This window comes from Eschrichtius robustus, chromosome 4 (genome assembly GCF_028021215.1).
Source record: "Eschrichtius robustus isolate mEscRob2 chromosome 4, mEscRob2.pri, whole genome shotgun sequence".
In the NCBI taxonomy this organism is placed as follows: Eukaryota; Metazoa; Chordata; class Mammalia; order Artiodactyla; family Eschrichtiidae; genus Eschrichtius; species Eschrichtius robustus.
In genome coordinates this window covers 77,097,853-77,119,029 of record NC_090827.1, presented here as the reverse complement: position 1 = coordinate 77,119,029, position 21,177 = coordinate 77,097,853, and the positions used below count along the sequence as shown (strand labels likewise).

The following is a 21,177-nucleotide window of genomic DNA, read 5'->3' as shown; positions in this document are numbered from 1 at the left end:
ATCTTTCCATCCATTGGTGTCATCTTCAATTTCTTTCTTCAGCATCTTATAGTTTTCAGAGTACAGGTCTTTTGTCTCCTTAGGTAGGTCTATTTCTAGGTATTTTATTCTTCTTGATGCGATGGTAAATGGAATCGTTTCATTAATTTATCTTTCTGGTCTTTCGTTGTTAGTGTATAGAAATGCAACAGATTTCCATGTATTAATTTTGAATCCTGCAACTTTACCGAATTCATTGATGAGCTCTAGTAGTTTTCTGGAAGCATCTTTAGGATTTGCTATGTATAGTATCATGTCATTTGCAAACAGCGACAGTTTTACTTCTTCTTTTCCAATTTGGATTCCTTTTATTTCTTTTTCTTCTCTGACTGCCGTGGCTAGGACTTCCAAAACTATGTTGAATAAAAGTGGCGAGAGTGGACATCCTTGTCTTGTTCCTGATCTTAGAGGAAATGCTTTCAGCTTTTCTCCTGCTGAGTATGATGTTAGATGTTGCCCTCACTGATTCTTAATTCCTAGGTTATCAACATTCACATATTCGACACCATGACTTCTCTATTCCTTGATGAAGACCTTGACATCCACTTGTCCTCAGTCACTTATTCTTATAGTTAAACCCTAGACCTTGTGATAATCAATAAAAATAAACATTCCATAACCTCAGTTTCAAACATCCTACTCTCTAACCACCTTTCCCCCTGTTTCTTCCTCATTCCCTTTAGTATCCCAACTCCAATAATCCTTCAGTGGAACCTAAAATACATCGATTCTACCACATTTTCATAATCACTCTGTCTTCTCTTCCCTCTTTAACCAGCTTAAAATCATGGTTAATCATCACAAACACACCCTTGAGTGTATCATCAACTCCCTTGCCCCTATCTCCCTTCACCATACTCCCTTAGGAAAATCCCAGTGCTGGTGAAACCCAATTCTTAACCTAGTCCACATCTGTTCCTGCACAGCTGAACGTGGCTGAAGAAACACACATGGTAACCGTTGTTCTCTCTTTAAATAAATGACCAAGACCCTCAACGAGCCCTTAATCCTGCCTGCCAAACAGACTAAAATTCCCTTGTCCATTCACTTTCTCACTCTCCTAGAAAACCATTCAACACTTTTCCCTCTTTTCAAACCCCAAACTCCACTTCCTATTTCACTGTAGAGAAATGCCACAGCTCCACTACTATATCAACCTTCCTACCAGCATACATACTCACATATTCTACCCTTCTTCATGTTACTGTAATTCAGGGACCAGCACACTTTTCTGTACAGGTCAGAGAATCAATATTTTAGGCTTTGTGGGCCACATAGTCTCTGTCACAACAATTCAACTGTTGTAGTACAAAAGCAGCCATATGCAATATACAAGTACGTGTGGCTGTGAAATCTGATATTATCTTTGTGTGTCACAAAACATTCTTTTTTTTTTCAATCACTTAAAAACATGTAAAAAACCTATTTGTAGCTTGTGGGTGTTACAAACCAAGGCAGAGGGCCAGATCAAGCCGAAAGGCCATAGTTTCCCAACCCCTTCTGTAGCTGAAATCATCTGCTCCTCTGTCTAGCTAAGCCTAATCCATTCACTTGTCCACTAGACCCCATCTTCTTTCACCTACTCAAGAACACTGCTCTAGCATTTCTACCACTCTCTCTCCTATCACCAATTTTTCTCTCTCCTTCAGACCATTCTCGTCCGTATACAAACATGCTATTATTTCTCCCACTTTAAAAAGCAAAAGCTTCTTCTTAGCCCAGTTCTTCCTATTATTGCCAGATCTCTCTCCTCTTTGTAGTAAAACCCTTCCTTACTCACCATCTCTAATTCCCCTTGTCTCAGAAAATTCTCTTCTAAACCCACTCTAATCAAGCTTTCCCTCATATTACTATTCCACCTGGTCTGTTCTTACTGATCAATGAATACATGTTACTGAACTGAATGCTCAATTCTCAGTACTCATCTAATTTAACTTATTTCAGCAGAACCTGACAAAGCTGACTGTTCATTCCTCACTGACACGCTCGCTTTCTTTTCTTGGCTTTTAGGACAACTTAGTTTCCTGGTTTTATTCCTACCTCAGTGGATATTTCTCCTTGGTCTCCTGTGATTGGTTCTTCCTTGACCCCTTCACGTCTTAATGTTGGAGTGCCCCAGTGCTTAGTGCCTGGTCATCTTCCCTCTACACTCATTCCCTTGGTGATCACATTTAGATTCCTGACTAAAACCATCCACACATGGACGTTTCTGAAAAATATATCTCAAGTGGACCTCTTCCCTAAACTCAGGAGCATCATGGTGGTAACATTAGTGTGGGGAGAAAGTAGACATAGTCGGAGTATATTTTGGAAGTAGGGCTAGCTGAATTTCCTAGGACTGGACATGGGCATGAGGGGAAAAAAAGAAGTAAAGAGAACAATCTCCATATGTATTACTTTGGTTTCTATGATAGTCCTTATTTCAAGGAACCCTAGATTTAAGCACTTCCCTCAGAAAATTTCTGTCACTAAAAACATGCTGGATCTTCCTCCCCTAAGCAGACAGAGCCTCTTTGGAAAAATTCTTTCATGTGGGACCCATGAGAGCAGCAGCCATATTCTCAGCAGCTAGAGCGATGTCCAGTACTTCCTGGCACAGGGAAGGCACTCTTCTTTTTTAACTGAAGTATGGTTGATGCACAATATTGTTAGTTTCAGGCGTACAACATAGCGATTCAACATTTAAATATGAATATCATGGTAAGTCTGGTATCCATCTGTCCCCATACAAAGTTACTACAGTTTTATTAACCATATTCCTACATGACTTACTTATTTTACAACCGGAAGTCTGTACCTCTTAATCCCATTCACCTATTTTGCCCCAGCCCACACCACACCCCGCCTCACTCTGGAAACCACCAGTTTGTTCTCTGTATCTATGGGTCTGTTTTGTTTGTTCATTTGTTTTGTTTTTTAAATTCTACGTATAAGTGAGATCAGTTGTCTTTCTCTGACTTACTTCACTTAGCATAATGCCCTCAAGATCCATCCGTATTGCTGCAAATAGCAAGATTTCATTTTTTACAGCTGCAAAGTATTCCACTGTATATATGTACCACATCTTTACTTAGGTTGCTTCTGTATCTTGGTTATTGTAAATAATCCTGCCATGAACATGGGTGCATAAATCTTTTCGACTGTTTTTGTTTTTTCCAGGTAAATACTCAGAAGTGAAACTGATAGGTCGTCCTATTTTTAATTTTTTGAGGAACCTCCATACTGTTTTCCACAGTGGCTATACCAACTTACAATCCCACCAACAGCACATGAGGGCTCTCTTTTCTCCACATCCTCGCCAACACTTTTTGTTTGTTGTCTTTTTGATAACAGCCATTTTGACAGGTAGGAGGTGATACCTTACTGTGGTTTTGATTTGCATTTCCCTGATGATTAGATGATTAGAAAGGTGTTGAGCATCTTTTCATGTGTCTGGTGGGAAAATATCTATTCAGGTTGTCTGCCCATTTTTTAATCGGACTTCTTTTTTGTTACTGAGTCCTATGAGTTCTCTATATATTTCGGATATTAACCCCTTATTGGATTATCACCTCAAATATCTTCTCCCATTCAGTAGATTTCCTTTTCATTTCATTGATGGTTTTCTTCACTGTGCATGGAAGGTACTTAATAAGGTTTGTTGAATGACTGAATGACATCCTCCCATTCTGTCCCCTGGCATGCTGCCTATTTTAACTCATTTTTTAATATACATTTTTGACCTTTTCATTCCACTTATTTTTCTACAGGTCAAAAATACTTGTTGTAGGCAACCTCTGATATGGCTCATAATGATTCCTACCTTCAGGTATTCATAACGTTGAATAATCCCTCCCCTTTACTGTAGGCTGGATCTAGTGACTTACTTCTAATGAACAGAACAGACAAAAGTGATGGGATATCACTTCTGTGATTAGGTTACAAAAGACTGACTTTAATCTTGCTGGATTTTTCTCTCCCTAGATCTTCTTGCATACTTGTTCAGATAGAAAGGGTCACCTGGAAAGGAACTGAGGATTGCCTCTGGCCATCAGCCAGCAAGGCACCAAGGCCCTCAGTCTAACTGCCCATTAGGAACCCAATCCTTCCAACAACCACTAAGTGAGCTTGGAAACAGATTCTGCCTAGGTTGAACCTTGAGATGACTGTGGCCCCCAGCGACGCCTTGATTACAGACTTGTGAGAGACCCTGTGCTGAAACGTTGTGCCTCATGACCAATTCTGAAGCAGAGGGCCCAACTAAACTGTGTCTGGATTCTTGACTCACAGAAACTATCAGATAATATCTGTGTGTTATTTTACATCATTAAGTTCCGTTACACAGCAGTAGGTAGCTAATATACTACACTCCTACCTGATACAATGAAAAGAGAAACCAGAGTTCAAAATCTGACTGTAACTTGCCAGCCATGAGTCTTTAAGCTCAGTTTTAATATTTTCAAAGTGGGGATATCACCTACCCAGATAAGGATGTCTGAGAAATAAATGACATTTTGTAATTTATATAAAAACCAAGCCAGAGCCTAGCACATTGTAACAAATGTTAGTTTAAATCTGAGATCATACATGTCTCTCATACAATTATCACTAAATAGCAGCCCTTCAAATCTTTTTTAGAAGCACACAAGGTTGTCTTTTTTAGAAGCACACAAGGTTGTAAGATATTAAATTTAATATAAAAATAAATAGTAAAGTATAGTTATAACCCTGTCACAAGTAAGGAAATGAAATATTTGAAAAACAATTTTCCTGTAAATTATTGAGTCTTGTCTTTCACTGGGAAGAAATAAAAATAATTTTTAAAAACTGTAGGATAACATACTTTGTCAGCAGCTGTCTCCGGAAGAGACTCTTCAATGCCAAGTTCTCGTCGTCTTTCGGCCCTAACTTCTGCATAACTACAAATGGTAAAAAATAGAATTTCACTGTTTGATCATTCATTTAAAATACTGCAGAGGTGCACCCATTCAGTGTTTGTTATGTGTCTTACTTGTTCATCACAAATTCCAGACTCTTTTCTATGCACCACAAAAACCTAAAACATATATAGATGCAGTGTATATCTTAATTCAAATTCCATTTTTCTACATATCTCAAAAGTTTTATGTGCTACTGTAAATGATCCATAACCACACAGAACTTAAATTAAGAGGAATTAAACAAAGGACGAGTATGCTTTATCTACTCCAGTTCTCCTTTTACATGACTGACTGTGGTATATAAAAGACAGTTACAACATCTGCTCTAAACCATAAAATTTATGTCAAGAATTATATATCTCTATATATCTGTACTGTATTTCTTTCTATATAATGCCTATAAGTAAATGTAATAATAAATTGAAATATATATCAAAAATGGTGAAAAAATCACTTTGTACTTCATTAATAAGTTATACATAAAATTACATTCCAGAATCATTATGGATGTTTCTATATTCAGAAATTCTGTAAAAAGAATTATTACCTTACTACGGTGTGAGTACAAACAATGAACTCTGGCCTTGAATTCCACTGATGATAAGTGATATAATAATGAGTTTGAAGCCAAATCCACTGTTGTCCTTTGGTCAGGAACCTATAGTAACATGATTTGCCTTTCCCGTATTGCATTACTAAGAAGAAAATAAATATGTTTTGATTCATATTATTAGATTTTTAGCCAAAGGTATCACCCACATTTATATCTCTCTATATAATTCTTCTTCTGGCTTTTCAATAACATATAGTACATCAATTATAAGAAAATGCTATTCTGTAGAGATAGCAATTAGCATATCTTCCACAGTGCCCAATTTACAGCTGATCTTAGATACTTTTCACATACAACAAATTTCCAAATACTCAAGAATAAATTATTCACATACTGACTTTCTCCTGCTAAGACATACTGAGGGCAACAGCAATAAGTAATCACACCTGAGCTCCACCCACCCTCCCGGCCCCCACAAGTACAGCATCTTTGAGGCATTTAATTCTAAACCTTAACTAACCAAAATCAGAAAAACTTAATCATTTAAAGTAACTGACAATACAGTATTTCCCAAAACATTCTCTGTAGATTGTAAGTTCGGAAGCCTTTTAATGATATTAAGCAAAAAATGGGTTTTGTGGTTAAATTAACTTGGGAAAATTTGTTAAATAGGTCTTCTCAAAGCCTTGAGTATGCTAATATACGTCAAGATTCTGGTGGTGGGAAGATGGGGATTGATTATAAGCTGTTACCTAGTTTTCCTTGACCATAAAATTCATTTTTAATAGACTGGCATTCATGCAACAAACCTTAGGAAATGCTGGACAGGAATCGCTTGCTCTATTAATGAGGAAACCAAGTTCTACATACTTGAAACTGCTTGTCCAATATTACCCACCTAGCTAATAGAGGTGTCAGATATTTTTAATACATCATGGAGCTTAGTGCCCATTATCACTTGAAGTGAGGAATGTTTCTTTTGTGAAGTGACTTTACTCTGAAAATCTTCCATATAGCTGATGATATTATATAACATGCTTTATTTTCATAGAGAGAGGTTTATGAGACCAGCCTAAGAAATTATGAAAGTATCTTAAATATCTAATTTAGAGGACAGTCAAGAGGGAAGTATTTGGGGAGGAGGATCAGAGAAGCAAATAAAACCTATTAAAAACAAACTTCTGAAACAAGGAATGACTAGCACGTGGTAAAGGGGTAGGGCTAGACTCTAATCCTGTCTCTGCCACCAATGAGTTATGGGCTTGTAAGTAAATTAGTTAGCCTTTCTGCATCTCAGTTCACTTGTGGAGATAATAATAGTACCTACTTTCTACAACTGTGATGATGAATAATAGAGAATAATGTACGCAAATTGTTTAGAACAGGGCAAAAAATGCGATGATAATGTTCCTTCTGCTAATATAACAATGGCAGGTAACATTAATGAAGCACTCACTATGAGTTTTCTTTTTTTTTTTTTTTTAACATCTTTATCAGAGTATAATTGCTTTACAATGGTGTGTTAGTTTCTGCTTTATAACAAAGTGAAACAGTTATACATATGCATATGTTCCTGTATCTCTTCCCTCTTTCACTATGAGTTTTCTAAAAGAGATTCTATAAATGTGTCCCTACCTCCTGGGCCTGGATATCAAAATTTATGAAATAGTGTTCTAATATTTTGACACACTATTACAATTTTCAAATGAATCTACTTCTCTTACTCTAGATGTAGAGCTTATACACTTCAAAACAAGGTTTATTAGATGCCATATTATAAAACTGTACTTACTATTATAGACTGAAATATGTAAAATAGGAAGAAGTTTAATTTAGACTTGATCTAGGATTCCTATTGGAATTAGTTATATATACAAAGAAAAAATTTCCAATATATTTCAAAAATAGAAAAATGGTTCTAAGTTGGTATTTCACCACCTTCTATTAACATGATAGTTACTTACAGATTAAAAATTATCACCAGAAATATTAAAATCTACTTACAGTGCTCATGACATTTTGCCAAATTTTCTAGGTCATCCACATGATAGTAATCATAGCCTGATGTTCCCAGAACTTCAAATGGCAAATATCCTATTATGGGTGGTGCCCTAAATTACATATAAAACAACCAATATTATGAATTTTTCCATAACAAAAAATACTCAACTAGAAATCAATTTTGGGAGGAACCTTTATTTTTTAAATAATGGATAATGAGTTTGAGCGTCCTGATGAGAAAAAGTTTGTCCTTGAAATCCGTTAATTTCAAGAATTATAATATGATTATTATCTTTTTATAGAATTGAAAAATGGGAGTTACCTGTGATCTAGAAATAGAAACTTCCATTCTAAACTATGTCTAGATGTAAACTCTTCATTAGGTTCTTCAACAGTGCACATTTCCTACAAATAAATTAATAATTAAAATTTAGAAATACTTTTCTGTGTCCTTAGCACAGTCCCAAACATTGTTAGCTGTAAAAGTCATTCTTAGCTAACTTTTCCCTAAACATTTTTTTAAATACATTTTTATTTTCTAGTACCAAGGAATATGGCAATAAATAGATGCAGGCTTCTGGAGGAGTACTTCTCACTCGACACATTTCTCTACTCACTCACATGCCTATAAACCCTAATTCTGAATTCAGATCTCTCTCCTGAATTAGAGCTCTGTATTTCCGTCTGGATGTTCCTGCACATCACAAACTCAACGTGTCCTAAAATAAACTAACTGCTTTACTCCTCATACCCAGTTACACAATGTTCCATCTCATTAACAGAGGCATACCTGTGTTACGCCATTAAGTCTAGAAATCTGATAGTCACAATACACTCATTTTCACCATTCACCATCTAAATGGCCACTACTAAATCCTTTCAATTTCACCTTCTAAGTTTTTAAGAAATCTGTTCGAGCCCATCCATCTTCAGGGTCGTAGTTTAGACTCTAGACCCTTGCCATCATTGGCTCACACTATTGCCAAAGTGTCTCCCCAAACAAGTCTCCCTGTCCTTCAACTCATCTTCTATTCTGGCCACAATTACCTTATAAATACTCAAATATGATTGTATAACTTCCCTGCTTAAAAACCTTAATGGTTGCTCATTCCATCAGGATAAAATCTACACTCTTCAGCAAGGAGAAACAAACAACAAAGAAAGAAGCACATATCATTGCCGGCATCTGCTTACTTTTCTAACATCATCTCTCACCATCCGTATCCGCTCCTCCACACACAGTAACCCTAGACTCTAGTCATACTCAACAATGTATTCCAACCTGCCTCTGTGTCCTTGAATAACCTTCTGTAGCACAGTGCAGTGATTAGGAGTTTGGGCTTTGAGAGAAAAAGAATTAGAATCAATCTCAGTTCTACTGCTTAATAGCTGTGACTTTGGGCAAGTAACTTAACTTTCCCTAAGGCCACAGTTTCCTTAGATATAAAATGGTGATCATACCAGCATTTTTAAGAATTAAATGAGATAACGCATGTAAAGTATACAGCATGTGGTAAGCACTCAATAAACATTTTAGCCACTGCTATTAAGATCAAAACAAGCAGAGCGAGACTGGTTCAAGATCCTCTAACTGCTAATTCAGTACTTTGTCCTATAATATGGTGTTTCCCTAAATTTAAAATCTTAGCCTGGCTTATTTCCAGCCACTTTCCAGTGATTGAATTCTTTGATTTTCCCACTTCCCTACTAATCATCTGCTTCCTGGGCCCAGGATATAAAAATAAATTATTTAACTGAATTTCAAAACTGAAAAGGTACATGAAAGGCAGTAAAAAGCCACTTGTGTATTTCAAAAGAAAATTTCAAAACCAATCTTTTAAATCTACCTAGATTTTTGGCTTTTCCCCTTTAATGTAGTTGTGAACCATACAAAAAAAGCATCTTAAAATTTTGCACAAAAGCAGGACAATGGTGATACATAACCACTGGTTAACTACAAAGTGTATACATTTAAAAATTAGTTATATAATTTAATGAGTGCCTTGGTAACTCATTATTTGCTTCAAAAATATCATGATCCTGTATATTTAATGTCTCATGGCCACTACCACTTCAATGCGTACAGGAAGTATCTGGAAACAACAAAAAAATTACACAGACAATTCTCATAATATAAAGTGAAAACCCCTTTGCGAAATAAAATTAGAAACATACCTTGATGAACTGAGGTGTAGCTAATCTGACAGTAGCTACAAAACAAACTCTATCTTCATAAGAAGGCCTGTGTGTGCGTTGTATTGTTCCTTCAAAACCATTGTGTGCTGAAGTGGATACTAAAACAATAAGGAAATAAGTATCAACAGTTACTCCAGTAAAATCTAGTTTTTACTGATATTCAAACATCTGTCCTTAAGAGCTTAAAAGAATACCAAGTGAAATTACATTGCAAAAGAAGCATTTTAACTTACCACTGTTTAAAGATTTGAAATTTCCTATAAATTTCACATATTCATAAGTAGATGGCTCCTTTGGGTCTATTGTTCCTCGAAGCATATGACAACAAAATTCTAACTGATTTTTTGCTGAAATAAGAGAAAAAATATGACATATTTGTGATTTATCATAATGAATGATATATCACACAAAGTAAGATTATAACAGTTGTATAAGTCTACAATCATTATTTCCTCCAACAGAGGTCCTCAATGACATTTTGTTTAGTCCATAAAAGCAGAGTTTCTTTAGATGATCTCACCTTGTCCTTAATAAAGAAAACAGATCTTCTGATACAAGCCACTCCATGTTCCTCCATTTTTATTTGTCCTTCCTTCTCATTCTTCACTCTAATTTCAAAGAAAGGTTTTGCTTCCTATTCCAAAGCTAATACTTCTATCTCTACCTTGAACAGTCTTTCCTCTCTTCCTTCTCTAGGACCAGGGCCACACCACGGTATTTATTTCTTTAACATCCACACATGTTCTTTTTTGGGTCCTTACTTTCTACTTTTAAATTTGTTCAGGTCTTTCCATCTCAAACATATAAAGAGTTTTTCATGCTACTCTTTTTAGTAACACAGATCTCCTTCCTTTTCATTATGTGCTCTAGTTTCCATATGTTCACCTCCCTTAACTTTATGCATTGTGGCTTTTGCCCTCACACCTCTATAGAAACTGCTCTTCTAAAAATCACCCACGTCTGTATTAAGCTCAATGGTCTTTCCTCATTGTTTCTACCTCTTCTTAAAATTCACATATTTTCATTCCCATAGTATGAAACTTACCTTCCTACCTTACTGACTATTTCTACCTCTTCTGCTAATCAGTCTTCAAACTGTGGGCATCACAAAAGTTCTTTTGATTGTAATCTATTATCCTTTACAAACTTACCAGCATTGACAAACTTATTTACTCCTAAATCTCTCTCCCCAACTCTAACATTTTATATAAGACCAAGTCTCATATCACTATTTGATTTCAGAACATCTCTACCTGATTGTCCCATCAGTAACTGAAACTCAAAATATTTGAAAGTGAATTTATCCCCCTTTCTTCCTAAGCCAGCTGTCCTTCCCCTTCATCCTATGTATGTATGCTTATCTCCTTAGTTAGAAATCATATCAATTTGGTCTCTTCTCGTCCTATCACCAGTTCCCAAACTAATCTGTCACAGGATGTGCTGTTCATTTCACCAAGGAAGCTCTCATGAGTCATTTTTTCCAAATGAGCATCCAGTACCACCAACTTGGTACAGATGTAAATTACCCTGCATCTAGGTTAACTGCAAAAATGGATTCTCCATGCCTCCACACTCTTCCCACTCAGATTCACCCTTGCCTGTTACTCTAAGACTAACATCACTTTCATTATTATTATTTCAGCACTCAAGGAGTAATAACACCTCTCTTCACTCACAGCATCAAACACATACTCTTCTGTTATTATCATGAATGGGTTTATCATCAAACTCAACAGGTTCAAACTCTAACTACACTCTTCCTAAAACCTTCCCCACTGATGATCCCTAGCTGTTTGGACACCTGTGCCTAACATCAAGTCCTACTGAGTTTATGCACTCAACAATCGAATGTATGCTTTCCTCTCCATCCTTACTTCTACTGCTATCCTTTTAATCTCCACTCTTGTTATTTTTCAAAATTTTCCACCTGAGAGACTTCCTTTTCAGACCACAAAACCACCCAAATCCCCTTGCACTGGCTTCTCACTACGTTAAAAAATAAAAACCAAACTGTTTAGGATGAAACATTAGGCCCTGTTTCCTTCTCTAGACACAGATCACATCACCTGTACTACCTCACCTTCATTATGACCCAAATGGCATATTTACAGAATCCTGAAGTTTCCAAGCAATTTACCCTCTGTTTTACATCTCGTTTACTCCTTTGACATGAAACATCCTTTTCATATACAAAAAAAGAAATAACTTTTTTTGTATATCAGTTCTTTAAGCAGGAGGTCTGCAAGTCATTTAATTAAGGCTTTTCTCTATTAAAAAGTATTTTTGGGGACTTTCCTGGTGGCACAGTGGTTAAGAATCCGCCTGCCAATGCAGGGGACATAGGTTCGAGCCCTGGTCCGGGAAGATCCCACATGTCTCGGAGCAACTAAGCCCGTGCGCCACAACTACTGAGCCTCTGCTCTAGTGTCCGCAAGCCACAACTACTGAGCTCACGTGCCACAACTACTGAGCCCATGCGCCTAGAGCCTGTGCTCCGCAACAAGAGAAGCCACCACGATGAGAAGCCCGCACACCGCAATGAAGGGTAGCCCCCCGCTCACCGCAACTAGAGGAAGCCCGTGAGCAGCAACGAAGACCCAACGCAGCCAAAAATAAATAAACAAATTAACTAATTAATTTTTTTAAAAAAAATATTCTTGCCTGATACAGAAGCCTAAGGTCTGTATTTCTGCCAAAGGCTTTCGTCCAGTTCTCCAGACAATGTTGCCCTTGTGAAGGTCTCTAAAGCAGACTCCTCTTCTGTCCACCTCTCGCCATGGCCCAGGGTTCCATCTTTCTAATTTTTCTCTCCTTATTCTATATATTTACCTCAAGCAATGTCATTCAATCCATGGCTTCAAATACAGTTTACAGGCCTATAACTGGCCTCTACATCATTATATCCAACCCAAATCTTTCTCCTAGGTGAAAGACTAGTCCTTTGGTCAATGTCATAGGAACTTGATTTTTAAACAATTATAAATAGGCTTCAAATGGATTCTCCTGGTCTCCGGTTTTTCTTCTTCTCAACTCCTTCTGACAGGCTATCTTATCAAAGATGTATGTTCACACATATTTACACGTGTGTGTGTGTGTCTGTGTGTGTATGTGTATCTCAATTCTTGAACGGTTAGTGTTCTACAGAATTTGAAGATTCAAAATATAAAGAACCTTTAAAATGATTAATGTCAGTATTACCGGGAAAGTCAAAACTTAAAAATCATGGAAAAAGTAGAAGACATCTAATCACTAATGGCCAAATGTAGTGCTGTAATGATTTCAGATTTTACACAGGATAATTTATGCAAGAAAATGAGGTATTCTGGTCAAATTAATTTGTCCAGTGAATCTAGGAGAAAAGTCAGATTATACCATGGTATTTTATACTTATTAAAGGCAGGGACTATTTTTCCCTATTCTTGGCACTTTTATGATATAGCACACAAATGTCTGGCACACTAGACATATCCAATAAATTACTGTTTAATTCTGTTTAATTAATAAAGCAAACAATTTCCTTTATTAAATAATTTTTTTAAATATAGAAGTCTTGCCCCATAGTTTCAGTGTTCAGTTGGTTAGTGATGGTGAAAATGAGAATGTTTCATTTTCTCTCATTAAACACAGTAAGATTTTATATAAAAATTAAAAAGAATATACTGCAAGTTCCATTTTTGTGTAAAATACAGTTTTATGGCATATCATAACAAAAAGATGAGATTTCAATGTATTCTGGAAGAGTTCAGACTTCTAATATGGTCATAATTCCATCATATGTTAATATTTAAAAAGGATCTAATAAGGCATTTGGAACGATGCCATGTGTTAATTTGGTTAAACATACCTGGGTTTGTCACAAAATTACAAAAGTAAAGGATAACGCAACCAAATCTGTTTAACTTTTTGCTTAAGAACTACTACTTACATTTTAAATATTCAGGGGTTAATGAATCACTTTCCAGCAGATGCGTAGAGAGTATTTTATAAACTTCTGAATGTTCCCCCTCTGGGATAAAATTAAATATACTTTGATCCACAAGATCTGACTGAAAAAGAAATTTTTAAAAATTAAATAATTATAGTGATTCAAGAGACATTTATTTTAAAAGTACATAATCACTCTTAAAACATCAGATGAGCATATGGTTAATGTTTAATGATCTGTAAAAACTGACAAATGTCACGTTACAGAGCACAACTCAAAAAACAAGACTGAGAAGGTGAAAGAGGTTAACATGACCTCATTGCCTCTGAGACTAGTGTCATCAGATTCATGATCAATATGACCTTTGAAAGTCTGATAAGTTATTTGCAAAGGTGAGTTTCAAATTTGAACATGTAAAATATAACAGGACTAAGAAAGTTGATTAGAAGAATCTTAGGCTACCAGATGTAGCCTTACCATACATCCCAAACTCTGGTAAGTTATGGTGGTGTACACTACAATAAAGGGCCACAGGAGTGGCCACAGGCTACATGAAGAGGAGACTTGACTTTGGTGTCATTTCAGTTGTCCAATGTGTCCTTTCTTTTTTATTTCATCTTTTCCAGCCATCTACCCTGTATCCCACTGTCAAAAAGCCATGCTTTAAGATAACCACTCTCTTCCCCAAAAAAGGCAAGTTATGTGTTGAGCATTATAATCCTTGCTAAAATACGGCTTTAATCAACAGTAATTTGACAAGCATCAGGTGGCCTACAATGCGCCATGGCTGTGGAATCAAAAGTGAATAGGACAGTGCCCGTTCGTAAGAACCATCGACAACAAAACTTTAGTGACTTCACATTTCCTGCCAAATCCCATGCAGTCTACCTGGCTTCTCTACATTTTCAAACTGCCCTGTGGAATCCTGGGGTTACTGAAGTGGTGACTCTGGAGGTAGGCATGGAGGGCAAGTGAAGTGAAAAGGAGTTGTGAAAGCGGGCTAAGGGTTCCACTAAGAAATTTCACTTTTGTTTGTATTTCAAACACTGTAAAGATTGTTAAAAACAAAACAAAAAAAACTTCAAACAGTAACAAAAAACAGCCACTGGGGATAAGAGGTGGGAAAAGGGGTGTTTACCACTCTTGTACAAGCCATACATTTACACTCTTCCTTCTGTATCTTCTCTAGCCTTCAAGGTCCACCTCATGAAGTGGAGTATCTTTCCCCTCTCTCACCACATGTTTGTACCCTTCCATCTTGCAAAGACCAGTTCAAATTATTTCCTTCAAAAATATGTCCCTTAACTGCATAATCCACAGTAAAAATAATAGAGTTCCTTTAGTAATTACTACTCATATCCTTCATTTCCCATCAAAAATATTTAATTATATTTTAATCTCTATGTCCTACCGCTCTGTGGGTGAATTAAAGGGCCCTATTTCTTACACCTTTATCTCCTATCCTTCAAATCAAGACACAATAACACTGAGCTTTGCACATAACGGTTATTAGTGCAGTAAATTATTTTGAATTAAGGAGTTACTTGATAAGCCTTAAGGGGTAACCACACCAAAAATATATCTGCATTTTAACAAGGAATTTTTCTGAATGTCTGAAAAGTCTCTAGAACAGAAGGAATAAAGAAAAAATTAAGGCATGAACAACAAAAAAGGCTAAAAAATTGCCTTTTATTCATAAAATAAAGTATTAAAATATAGGCATTGACATTAATGTAAAAAATAGTCTTGACAGAAAAATAAGATACCTATTTGTAGAACTAAAACTCATTTTGGAGATGATTACAGTTTCCTACAATTATTTACTTTTACTGACATTTCTTCCACTATTTCAGTAAATTATGATCTGACCTTTGTCACCCTTGCTTTTTTATCTATAAATCTATAGGCTGTCTCACATGCATAGAGAAAATAACATGACTATCTAGTATACAGAGTGGTATAATCACAAGCACTACTTCTCCACCATTCTGCTTCCCCAGACACTTGATAAACTGAAGTATCAGACTTAGCAGGCAACTAACTGATGTGTGATTTTCCATTAACCATTACACTTCCAATCTCTAAATGAAGTTGATCATACTTGATGTTGCCATACCATCCACTCAGTTCCCAAGCACAATTCAAAGGGAAGAGAAGGAAGTGACAGCTATCTGGATCCTTCTGTCTCCCTCAATTATTTTCATGAAGAAGAAATGTAAATCCTGCTGATTGCCATATGATATAAATCAACAGGCTGTTTTCTTTACATTAGGTCAATACAACCATTCAGTGGACATTATTAACTATCATCAATTATCTTTTCCTCAGTGAGAAAACTGACAAATAACTGCTATAGAGAGTAGCTGCTCAAAAGGGACTGAAAGCTCCTCCAAAAAAATGTCAGGTATATGTTGGATATAACATATTTTTAAACAACTATGTTCCTTATGCACAGGCATAAGGAACAGAGATTCTGGTCCTATCAAGTAAGCTTTATTTGCTTATTTCAAATATTTGTTTTCTTATTAAAAATATTTATTCGCCAATAATCATATAACTATTGAAAAAAATTCTAAATTGTTATTTCTGCATACTGCATTTACACCAAAGATGGTACTGACTTTCTCAGCACATTCTTGTGTTTATAGTTCAAAATTACCAAGTTAAGAAGAGTAGAAAATGAAACGCTCATACAGTATCTTAATAGTGGCACTTTTAGTCCTGGACTCTGTTAGGCTGTAACATGGTGAATCTTCCTCTCTATATTACATGGTAACAAATTTAATATACTCTCTTCTCAGGAACACATTTAAGCAAGTATGAGGAAAACAATCTTAAATTTTAAAATTTTACAAATTTTAAGTTCCTGGTAAAGAGACCCAACTTCATGTCTTGGCACTTCCACTAAATTGTACAATTAAGTCCAATTTCTCTGGGTTTCATGTATGCTTCTAACAAACATAAAGGGGCTGGGCTAAGGATGTCTAAAATCCCTTCCGGCATGGAGGTGGTATGACCCCATAATTTTGTTGTAGAAAGCCACACCAGGAAAAAAAAAAAATTCATAAATTTCCTTTCCTGATTATTAGCCACAAATAGGTTAAAATGTACCTAAATTAATTTCATAAGTATGACATGACAAAGTTAAGAAAAAATTTTTTGCAGGACCTATAGAATCAGTCTTGCAATTTTACAGTCAAATTTAAATTAAAAAATGTTAAGTCACATTGACCACTGATTAAGATGGCAAATTTTAATTTCTCAACAGAACTGAATTATAAACACTAAAGCCTATATTTAGAGATTTGCTAATGTTTCTCCGCCTCTGGGCAAGAGCCAAAATTCTATTTTAGACCAAAAGGTATGCATGTTCAAATACAAAGAAAGGCACACCATTGTTTTAAACCTTTTGTTTAGCATCTGTTACAGTTTAATTATTAATGGCAAGCCAAAACAGAAAATCACATACTTTTTTCCTTACTGTGTTTGATCCTAAACAAGTATTACTTCATTTTCTCAAAACACACTTGTGTTTTTGTTTTCAAACCTTCAAATAACATACAACATTGTCAGTGATGCGAAGGAAAGTATCCACCGTAACTGGAGAGCGGTAAAAAAAAAAAAAAAAAAACTGTTTTAATAAAGGCTACTATGAACTCCGCACGGAACGAAACGGGTCTGCTGGATCAGCAGCGACCTCCTCTGCCCACACGTTCACCTGCTACACGCTTTGGCTGGCACAACAATCAAAAAGATCCAGAAGATGTTACCAACAGAGAAAACTGGGTAGGGGACCTATGGGAACTCTCTGTACTATCTTCTCGGTTTTTCTATAAATCTACAAATAGTTCTAAAATTAAAAGTTTAAAAAAAAAATCCAGGAGGGAATGGTGACGAGGTTTCTCACTGAGGGGAGAATGTTAATGATCAAACACTTGGATCCCAACTAGATCTGTGGTAGACATGTTATTTCAAAATGCAATTAAATATTCCCTCACTAAAGATCCAACACCAGCGTGCCATTAGGAAGGAGTTTTTAAAACATCTCAATCAAATAATCTACTCACTTTCTTATACTCAATCAATAATTCCTAAGTGCCTCTCTGAGAAATCAGCCAGCACACGTGGATACAGAGATGAAGTCCCTGCACTTAGGAAGCTTACATCTACCATTATTATCAAAATAAACAGAAAATTACAATTCATTGTTAAGTGTCACGGCGGTAGTACATATAAGGTAACGTGAGAACACAGAGAAAAGGAATCTAATTCTCAATGAAGTCCAGGGAAAGTGCCCAAGAAGCAGGCTTTTAAAAAGTCTGACCACATTGCAAATTATACCCTGACTATGACTAAATTAAAGATTATATAGTTTCTATAAATACATAACCGAAAGAAAATCCAATAAAAATGTCTGTGGTTTAAAAGCATATAATTATACCTTTATTCAAGTTACTTAACCTTATTTTTTTAAATTGAAGTATAGTTGATTTATAGTATTATTAGTTTCAGGTGCACAATATAGTGATCCAATTTTTTTTATAGATTACACTCCAAAGTTACTACAAAAGTTTTTACAAGGTTATTACAAAAGTTATTTACACTTTAAAGTTATTACAAAATAATGGCTATATTTCCCTGTGCTGTACAATATATTCTTGTTGCTGATCTATTTTATACGTAGTAGGGGTAATCCCATACCCTTCTCTCGCCCCTCCCCCCATCTTTCTCGCCACTGGTAACCACCAGTTTGTTTTCTTTATCTGTGAGCCTGCTTCTGTTTTGTTATATACATTCTTTTGTTTTATTTATTAGAGTCCACTATTTAATCTTATCTTAGTCATATCTTAATCCTATCGAGGATTTCTTTCCCTGGCTTTTTTCACTACGTAAATATTTTTTAAAAAAGAGTCCTCCAGAAAATTCTGTCCTTTTCTCTGCCCATAGTAGTTTACTTACATGTTGCTATAATCTCACTGTTTATTCCCAAACAATTTTTAGATGTTGGGCTGATCACCTATTGTTTGAGCTTACTTGTAAAGAAAGCCCCTAGAGAAGCAGTAAAGCCAAGTCATTTTCTGTGTGACCCAAAGAAATTAGCAAATTACTTACTGCCTGGCTTTCAGAAACAAAGTACCCTTTTCGAATCTGACCTTTAAAGTATAGAGTCCATTCTCTTTACAAAGTACAAAGTAGCAGAGTAATCAGAGGGAAGGAGATACTGCTTTTCAACATCTCTTGAAAGAGATCCTTATAGAACAGTTGACTCTGTACTGTTATACATTTTCAAGAGATGGGCATTTTAAGAGTAATTTATAAGTAACTTCAAAATATTTACACCACAAGCCCCACTGTAAGCAGATAAGTTAGGGGGTCCCTGGAGAAAGAGAACCAGGAATGGCTTTCTTGACACAAGAGAAGCCATTTTGTAATCTAAGCCTGGCCACAATGCTTGCCCTGATCTCAGTATTTAATGATCTGAAGGGAACAAAGGAATGCAGGGAGAGAGAAAAGGCAGGCAAACAATAGTGCAGGGATAAACCAGAGTCCTAGTTCCTTCTCAAAGGATATACATAATAATACATCTGAGTTCTGTAGGAACCAAGGCCCCCCACCCCAAGTGGAGGATATAATGATGATGCTGACCTTTTCTGACTTCAGTCAAGTAAAGCTGGGACTCTGTCAACCTTTGCCCCACTTCTATGCTGAATTCTCCTCTGCTAAAGCCCCTTCATGAATATGCATGTGCCCTTAGCTGAAAACTTCCCCAATTTTGCTGTCTGGGGAGACTCTGCTTTGGGAAAGATCCGGCCCCCCGCCCCACCCCCCACAATGTGTTCTCCTTACTTGCTGCGAGTTATGATAAATCCTTCCTTCTCCCAATCTTTGGCTTGGTTGGGTCTATTGGCTTGGCACCCACCAAGAGGCGAACCCAGTTTCTGGGTAACACCATCTTAGATAAGAACATTACATATTCAATAAAAACTTCAAATTCATAAGAACTGTCAATTGTAGCAGAGCACCTAGCATAGCACCTGGCAGAGCAGATGTTCAATAAATATATGTTAAGTAAAACAACAAATACATAATTCAGGTATTCACCATTCTAATCAAAATTATAATTCTTTTCAAATTATCTACCCTTTTGATCATATTAATAACAAATTGAATATGGCCACTAAAATGTTATCAACTCAAGCCACAGAGCACAAAAGTTCTGTATCTATTATTTTCAGTATGTTCTTATAAGTCATTCTTTTGAGAAAATTATTATTTAGCTGCAACAAATATCTCAGTAGAAATTTAGTTATTCTCAAGATAATTTCAGTGATTAAGCAACGTCTTCACCACGCTGATTAAAAAGTTAATACTGAAAATTCAGCATTAGAATAAAGAGGGCAGGAAGAATAGAGGTTAGATAAAGTGGTAGTTGAATATTTAGTCACTATAGATTAGAGTTACGACTGACCTGAGAAAATACAGCCATGCTAAAACAAGAGACATATTTAGAGGTCTCATCCCCGCTCCAACCATTGTTCAGCACTGCTCTGAGGGGTCCACTTCTTAGTGTTTTAGAACGTTTAGAATAGGCATTAAATAAGAAGAAGATCACAGGATTTTTATACTTACTGGTAAATGTTCAAGTAATGAAGTTACACTCTCAGACACATATATTATGCTTCCATCTGTCATGATTGCTAAAAAAAAACCATCAAGAGCCTGAAATTAAACATAATGGTCAGTTAAATGAAAAGAAAAAAGTATTTCACAGGACAGAAATAAAAATCTAAGATAAATGACAAAGGACTTAACTGTGGAAATTTCCAGAGCACTGTCAAAATGCTAGCTTTTCCCCTTTACAATACCTTAGTACCTATCTTTGTGCATTTTAAAATGCTTCTGGAAAAAAAAAAAATCACTCTATGGCCATTATTGGATGATTGGTTTCTAAAAGGTAGAAACAATGTTCTACCTTTATCATGTTATTATACAACAATGGCCTTATTTGAAGATGTTAATATCTCCGAAGCACATAGGCCACCAATAATATGTCTTTGGCACACAAAAGAACACATTACCACCTTCGGATATATTAACAGACAGATATTATGTACAGACTGAAGCACAGGGAGATACATGGGGAATAAAGTGAAAGGGAATAAGCTGAAAAAGTAGGCTGAGGTCAGATCATGAAAGGCCTTGAATACCAGGGCAAGACATATGGACTTTGTTCAAGAGCGGTCTGGAAGCAGTGTGTAAAATGGATTTAGAGGAAAAAGTGAATTAAGGGGAAAATCTCAGTGGCCTTCAGAATAGTAGGGGAAGTTAAGGCGAATCCAAATGAAATTAGCAGCAGTAAGAATAGAGAAGAAAGGACTTAGGCAAGCATTAAGAAATGTGATGTTAGAGTTCAGGAGAGAAGTCAGCATAGGGGAACAATACTTAATAATAAAGCAATCCTGGGACTTCCCTGGTGGCGCAGTGGTTAAGAATCTGCCTGCCAATGCAGGGGACATGGATTCGAGCCCTGGTCTGGGAAGATC

At 36.1% G+C, this 21,177-nt stretch overlaps 1 protein-coding gene across 18 annotated transcripts in view; it reads right to left on the bottom strand.

Moving 5' to 3' along the window:
• The window catches only part of CLOCK (clock circadian regulator), a 139,264-nt gene that overhangs the window by 33,640 nt on the left and 84,447 nt on the right, over positions 1-21,177 (bottom strand). For all 18 annotated transcript variants that reach the window (XR_011073925.1, XR_011073926.1, XM_068542908.1 and 15 more), the window contains 8 exons: positions 20,264-20,353; positions 13,634-13,754; positions 9,942-10,055; positions 9,688-9,806; positions 7,835-7,917; positions 7,516-7,622; positions 5,506-5,653; positions 4,862-4,937 (listed from right to left, as the gene is read on the bottom strand). Coding sequence is in view for 16 of the 18 variants with exons in the window: in XM_068542908.1 (XP_068399009.1) it covers positions 4,862-4,937; positions 5,506-5,653; positions 7,516-7,622; positions 7,835-7,917; positions 9,688-9,806; positions 9,942-10,055; positions 13,634-13,754; positions 20,264-20,353 (858 nt within the window). In the remaining 2 variants the exon portion in view is untranslated. The remainder of the gene's footprint in view (positions 1-4,861; positions 4,938-5,505; positions 5,654-7,515; positions 7,623-7,834; positions 7,918-9,687; positions 9,807-9,941; positions 10,056-13,633; positions 13,755-20,263; positions 20,354-21,177) is intronic.